Genomic DNA, 7,083 nt, shown 5'->3' with positions numbered 1-7,083 from the left:
GTAAGAGGTTGTCTTTTTGCTCTGCGTTCGTACAGCCCCTAGCGCTGTTCTTCTCCAGGAAGTCGGACTCGATAAGTACGGGCTTGGAATCGCTACATCGCACACAAAGGCCCCTTGCCCCTATCGCGACGGGGTTAGAGCAGAGACAAAATCAATTTGGTCTCTGGGTGATGGAATTTCTCCCTCTCTCCTCTGTGCATCTCCTCCCCACTCCGAGGCTGCTAAAAACAAATCCCCCCCACACACACACACACAACACATGCACACGGCGCAAAAACATATCAATAAACCATAAAAACGCAACACAACCCAACATGGCCTCTCCCGACAGCGCAAAATCCAGTATCAACAGAACTGATAAGAACCAAAACCTAAGAAAAGCTCAACACCGATTCGCTATAGATAGGTCTCTCCCTAGGGGTGTGGAAGTGAGGCTGGGGGAGAGAGAGGTTTTACGAAGAGGTTTCTAATTTTTTGGCGGGGGGCGGGAATTGGAAGACAACGGAAACAGGATGAATTCACTGCAGAGGAAACAAAGAGGAGTAGGAAGTTAGTCTTGAAGGATCAGCGTGAGAGGGCGGCGTTTCTCAGATTGGGTGTGGGATTGCTTTAAAAACAGCTCCCCACCACCATCACCCCAGAGGTGGCTACATCTCAGTGCTGGGTAAAGGACCCCTGGGTAAACAGCAGCCCAGCATCAGAGGTGGCTGCATCTCAGCGCTGGGTAAAGGAGCCTTTTCTAAACAGCAGCCCCACATCAGAGGCAGCCGGGCGAGGAGTCCCTGTATAAACAGCCCCCTCAGCCCACCCCCAGAGGCAGCGGCATTTCAGCACTGGGTGAGGGGCTGCTGTATAAACAGCCCCCATGCCCCACCCCAGCTGCGGTCGCATCACAGTGCCAGGTTTCGAACCACTGTTGTCCCACATGTGACGTTCATTTGAACAGGATACTTGGTCCTGCTTGGAGGCGCTGGGAAAATCTGGTCCCCTGGATAGGGTCCCGTACTGAGGGTCAGTAGATATTATGCTGTCGCTATTTCTTGGGAGGGCTCTTTCATATATGGCCCGTATTGCTCAGAAGGGAAGTCACTTTCGTGGTCCGTATTTATTTACTGCCTGGGGAGGCTGGTTTATTGTGTAGGCCATCACCACTGGGAGGGCTGGGCATTGCCTGTCAGCCTGTTTATGGTAGGATCTCTATAACCGGACAAGGGCTGTTTAGTATATGGATCATCTAGCCCAGCAGGGCTGTTTATTGTCGGTCCATATTGCATGAGGAAATGGCTTATTTTATATCCCAACAGGGACCGTGTCATCTAGACTGCTTAGGAGAATTGTCCATATGAGCCCTGGGGGACAGGGAATAGCTACAGGGCAGGGGGGTCCTGGCCATGCCACCGATCTTCCCCCTGTAAGCCCTGGGGGGAAGGGAATACCCACAGCTCAAACCTAGAGGGACAATTCCCCCACTCTGGGAGCCCCTATTAAGAACAGAGAAAGGTCGGGGAGGGGCAATAAAACAGAGAGATACCCCTCCCTTTTAAAATACCCAACATGCTGAGTTACCACCCCCTGCCAGCAGGGGGTGCTGGGGGGGTAAAGCTTTGGCACTTGGATTTGGCACGACTATAAGCCCTTGGTGGGTTGGGGAGGAAAGGAGAGAGGTTATGTCTAGGTCACTACCCTCCCCTTTCCAATTCCCTCCCCTCCATGTACAAACTTGCCCAGCTGTGAATTTGGCACTGGTAAATTACAAGCCTCCCCCATTCTAACACAGACACCCCCATGGTCCCCTGGAGACCCCCAGCACTGAGACATAGCAGTATCCCCTCTCAGGGCCCCTGGTCTCAGGACAGTGCTTCAATCATGTCAACCAACTCCCATGCTGATCCGGACTTTTCCCACATTCTCCTGTGACCCACATCCCATCCTCCCCGCGGATAGAGCCTGGCTGGGAAATTGCTTCCCGCTGGTGGGGAAATGGAAAGGAAAAGAGGATAATGGTGGGGAAAGTAAGAAAGAAAGAAAGAAAATTGGCATTAGAATGGAAGAAAGAAAGAATTAGTATTAGAAAGAAAGAAAGAAAATTGGCATTAGAATGGAAGAAAGAAAGAATTAGTATTAGAAAGAAAGAAAGAAAGAAAATTGGCACTAGAATGGAGAAAGAAAGAATTAGTAAAAGTTAAAATTAAAAAGAGAACAAATGAACGAAGGAATGAACAAAGGAACGAACGCAGGAGGGAAGGAACACAGGGTTCGAAAGACACTTTGCTAAGAATGCCCCTCCATTAGCCTAACGTCCTCCCACCCCACCTTGCGCCACAGCTCCCCACGGCCGCTGCATCCCTCGGCCCCATCCCCCGGCACTAGCCCCCCACCCAGCTGCCCTAAACGGGTGTGGTCTTCCGGTTGAGTGTGTTGGTGTTGGAGGAGGCGTCCTTGCCCAGGGTGCCGGTGGTGCCGGCTGCGCCGGGCCCTGTCACCGTCACTGTCACGCCGGGGTCCTTGGGGAAGGTGTTGTGGAGCTGCAGGAAGCCCCCGCCGGCCCCCTCCCGCTCAGCCCCGTAGAGGCTGCTAACGTTGGCCTTGGAGGGGTCCCGCGAGAGGGTGTACATGGAGATGTCGGTGGAGGGGAAGCCCTTGAGGCCCACGGGCGAGGCGTCCCGCGACTGCGAGGGCTCGGTTGAGCGGGAGCTGGAGCGGGAACGGCGCCGGTAGCGGAAACGGTAGCTGGGCAGGCGCAGGATGGCGTTGGAGGAGGACGAGGGGTTCTTCAGCAGCTCGGTGTGGCTCTTGCAGTGGGCCTCCCGGTTCTTCTCGATGTAGATGTTGACAGCCAGCACCCCGATCATCTCGGCCAAGATGAAGGACAGGCCCCCGAAGTAGAAGGACCAGCCGTAGGAGTAGTGGCTTTTCTTCTCGTCATCCCGCTTGGTGCCCGGGTCCCCGGCGTTGGCCGAGATGTACACAATCACCCCGATGATGTTGCTGAGGCCTGGGGAAGGGGAGGGGAGGGATGGGAGCCATGGATGGAGGAGGGGTGGGGATGGGGTGGATTCGGGGACGGGTCGGAGGAGATGGGGGCCATGGATGGAGGAGAAGTGGGGATGGGGCAGATTTTGAGGGGATTGGGGTGGATTTTGGGAGGAAGGGGGAAGAAGAGGGGGCGAACGTTGGGGAGAGGGCAGAGGGGGGTGGTGAGTAGCCAGGGCAGGAAGGGGGGGCAGGAGAGGAGGGGGCAGGGCACAGAGAGCCATTAGGGAGGCAACCACGGAGCCCTCCCCCTACCCAGACTGGCCTGGGGGTGGGGAAGCCCCATCAGGGACCATCTAGACCCCCCACCCAATACCCCACTCCACAAGGCTGGATCCTCCCTCTGTGTGGGGCAAGAGGAGGCTTCCCCAGACCCACAGCCCAGCAGCCCAGCCTCCGTCACCCCTACACAAATGGAGTCTGGATTCTTTCTTTCTTTCTTTCTTTCTTTCTTTCTTTCTCATTCTATTCTTCCCAGTCCCAGGGGACTGTCAGACCAGGTTCACTGCCCCCCTGATGGCTGGAGGAAACTGACTTATCCTAGACAAGGTGGGGGGAGGCGAAAACTCCCCTAAAGGTGGGCCCCCTTTGCACTGATTCTTAACCCCCAGCTGTGCCCATGGACTCCTCCCACTCCTACAACCCTGGGCAAACCCAATGACCCGGGGCCATTGGGGCGGAGCCTATTCCAGGCTTCCAGCAGTTCCCCTTCCCCAGCCCAAGATGCTCCATGAACTGAGCCAGGCAGGGTGGGTGGGAAGCAAGCCCCGCCTGACACGCCCTGCCCAACTAAGCCCCACCCCCAATGAGCCCCGCCCACTCACCAGCAGCGACGAATAGGATCCCAGCGCCCAGGATGATGTTGCGCTTGGACTTGTAGACCCGGCTGGCGGCCACGCAGAACCCCCCCAGCAGCAGCAGGATGGCGCTGAGGATCGGGAAGATGCTGGAGGCGCGGACCACACCTGGGTGGGGGGAGGGGAGCAGAAGAGATGAGTCAGGGAGGGTGGCTGGAGGGATCCCCAAAGCCGGCCTATTGGTGAATGGGACAGTGGCAGCGTTCTGGGACCAATCAGAGTCTCAGGTATTCTAGCATGCTGAGGCCAGTGGCCAATCAGAATCCAGGGATTTCCAGCCCTCTGAAGCCAACAGCTAATCAGAATATGGGATTTTTTTGACACTCCGAGGTCAAGAGACAATTACAATACAGAGTAGGTCAACAGCCAATCAGTCTCCATTTCCCAGTGCTCTGAAGTCAAGAACCAATCGGAGAACAGAATTGCTCAAGGTTCCCAACCTACCAGCCAATTAGCAGGATTACTCAAAGATCCGAAAGGATCACACAGATTACAGATTTCCCTATACTCTGGTGTCACAGCCAATCAGAATCCAACTTCTGAGGCTGCCAGCCAATCAGCATTCAAGGTTTCCCATCATTCTCAGGCCAATTGGCAAGCAGAGTGACACTGTGTGGCCAGCAGCCAACCAGAGCTGTGGATGTTCCGATGCTCTGACACTCCCAGCCAGTGAGAATCTGGGATTTCCCAGCATATTAATGCCACCAGCCAATCAACATCTGGTATCACTCAGCAGTCTGAAATGAACCAGTCAATCAGCATCCAGGTCTATTTACATTCTAAAGCTCTTAGCCATTGAGAGCCTGGGATTTCCCAGCCTGGGGAAGGATGTTAAGGAAGCCAAAAGTCAGGAATGGCTGGTGCTAATAATGCCTAAATCCCCTTAACTCTGCCCCCATGGAAAAACCAGGGTCTCTAAGGCTGCCACCTCTTGCTATTCCTTCAGCAGAGGGCTCATTTCGCTCAGCATATGGGAGGGAGAAAAGGCTGGGCTGTACTGAATGGCCAGGTGTCTGCCCGAATGAAATAAAATACAATATTAAATCAAATCCCTTAAACACTGATTGATCAAGACAGACAAATAGATACAGCTATTTGTCCCCACACGTACCCTTCTGTCCATCCATCCTCATACCCATCCATCCAGCCCCCCATCCCTTTATCCATTCATCCTCATGCACATATCCATCCGTCCGTCCATCCCTCAGCTCCTAGCAGACCAGTCTGCTCGATTCCTGACCAATGGGAGCTGTGGAGCCGGCACTCGGCGTGTAGGCAGTGCACGGAGCCAGGTAGGGAGCCTGCCAGACCTGCCAACACCTCCACACCCACACCAGTGGGGGTCCTGGGCCACGCACCACTGCCCACACCCCCCAGCACCCGCAGCACGCCCGGGCTGCCCCCCTCCTAGCACCCATGACACCCCCAGTGAGGACTGGTGAAAATACTGGTTTGTAGGACTTTAGTTTAAAATAATTGGTTAAGACACAGCTAAGCAGGACACAAATTTCACTATATAAACTGGAGTCCAAAGGAAAGTTCAGAACCCAACTCCAGGACACAGCCCAAGATCAGAGCTGCCAGATCTCAACACCCAACCAGAAACTGGAGCCCCCAGACGACCTGATCCTGACTGGCCACCAGGAAAAGTTCGTCTGCATTATTGGGAGTGGTGCTTAGCGTATGCATTCTCTTTTGGTAACTGTTAGTAAATAGAGGTTAAGGATATCACTGTGTAAGACTCTTTCACTGGTAAAAGGTCCAGCAAACCAGGAGAAGATTAGGCCCTGAGCCTTAGGAACTGGGTACGGGTGGGAGTGCCTAAATTAACTGGATTACACCTTGAGTCCACCGAAGGGTAAAGGTGGGGAGCCATAGAGTGTGTGGGTAACACGCTATCTATATACAGAGAGCCTTTGATAATAGCTCTTCGAGGCGTGAGCTGCCCCTATTCATGCTGAGTGGCATGTTAACTCTTAAACCTAATGATGACTATCAAACCTTGAACCTGCCTCACTATTATCATAGTATCTTTAAGTAGCAACTAGAGGCCTTAACTGAAACTGGGGCTCAGTCATGCCAGGGGATGCAGTCACAGAGTGACTGAGACAGGCGCCCCATCGCGCTGGGCACTGCCCTGAAACAGAATCGCTGAGATCAGGGCCCCCTCACACTGGGCACTGCCCAGACAGGGAATCACCAAGATTAGAGCCCCATCATGCTGGGCCCTGCCCAGATACAGAATCACTGAGGTCAAGGTCCCATCATGCCGGGTGCAGCACAAACCAAGAGACAGAACCTCGCCCTAGCAGCTTCCGATCTAGATGACAGAGAGGAAGTATTCCTACATCTGCTTCTCAGCCCTTCACTTTGCACGTTTAATGGCTTCTTCGCAGATTGGCTGTTTTTTTCTTTCTTGTGCGTGTGGAAATGGAATTTCCCAGGTTTTTCTTCTGCAATTCCCTCCCCCCCTCCCCCCGCAACCCTCCAAACCGAACCATCTGCTTCCGCCAGCAGGCCGGAAAAAGGAGAGACAGCTCGAAAGCTAAGCCAGCTCTGGTTAGGCTGCTCCCGGCCAAATCAAAATGGATTTGCACAGAGAAATAGAAAAGAACTAAACTGGCCCAAGGGCAATTTCGCTGCCACACTTCCCCTCTGGCACCCCGGCTGGTGTGGGTGCCAGCACCGTGTTTTAAAAAAGACATCAAAGTGTACACCATTTTGGGGTCCATCCTGGGCTATTCTGCCCACAGCCTCTGCACTTCCAAACTGCTCTAAGGCACAACCTGGAATGACAAATGAGGTTGGGCCAGGAGCACAGAGGAAGCCTGGGGTATTTAATCCTGGAAGGAGAACAATGTGAGCATCTTAAAAAAAGGGGGCTGGGAATTGGAAAGTTCAGGCGACCTTAGCTAGAGTCAACTTCCTGCCTGTATTATAGCTGTCAGGAACCCCAAAGCTGAGACACCCCTGTGTCTCTTCCTGCATTTTAGCCCCCAGGAAGATGCCACGCTGTGCGCTTAGCAGGATTCACGCTCCGGCACCTGGTGCCCAAGCATGGCACAGGACCATTGCAGGTCGCGCCGGCAGTGCAGCGGGGGAGCCCCATGGATACGTACGCAGGAGATACTCTGCGCTGTCGTGGTCGTAATCTGTGTCCTCGGGGAAGTGGTTAATTTTCACGCACACACCC

The 7,083-nt window shown here is 54.1% G+C and overlaps 1 protein-coding gene across 1 annotated transcript in view; it reads right to left on the bottom strand.

The window, feature by feature from the left end:
- Positions 1-2,149: 2,149 nt before the first annotated feature.
- LOC115641680 (voltage-dependent calcium channel gamma-8 subunit-like) overlaps positions 2,150-7,083 on the bottom strand; it is a 17,504-nt gene continuing 12,570 nt past the window's right edge. The window contains exons 4-6 of the mRNA XM_030545010.1: positions 7,010-7,083; positions 3,858-3,998; positions 2,150-2,995 (exon numbers count right to left, since the gene is read on the bottom strand). The exon at positions 7,010-7,083 is cut by the window's right edge and continues 10 nt beyond it. Coding sequence (XP_030400870.1) covers positions 2,388-2,995; positions 3,858-3,998; positions 7,010-7,083 — 823 coding nt within the window. The 3' untranslated portion in view covers positions 2,150-2,387. The remainder of the gene's footprint in view (positions 2,996-3,857; positions 3,999-7,009) is intronic.

The sequence above is a fragment of the Gopherus evgoodei genome, unplaced genomic scaffold (assembly GCF_007399415.2).
Source record: "Gopherus evgoodei ecotype Sinaloan lineage unplaced genomic scaffold, rGopEvg1_v1.p scaffold_35_arrow_ctg1, whole genome shotgun sequence".
In the NCBI taxonomy this organism is placed as follows: domain Eukaryota; kingdom Metazoa; phylum Chordata; order Testudines; family Testudinidae; genus Gopherus; species Gopherus evgoodei.
Note: the sequence above shows the minus strand (reverse complement) of the source record. Positions and strands in the feature narration are given on the sequence as shown.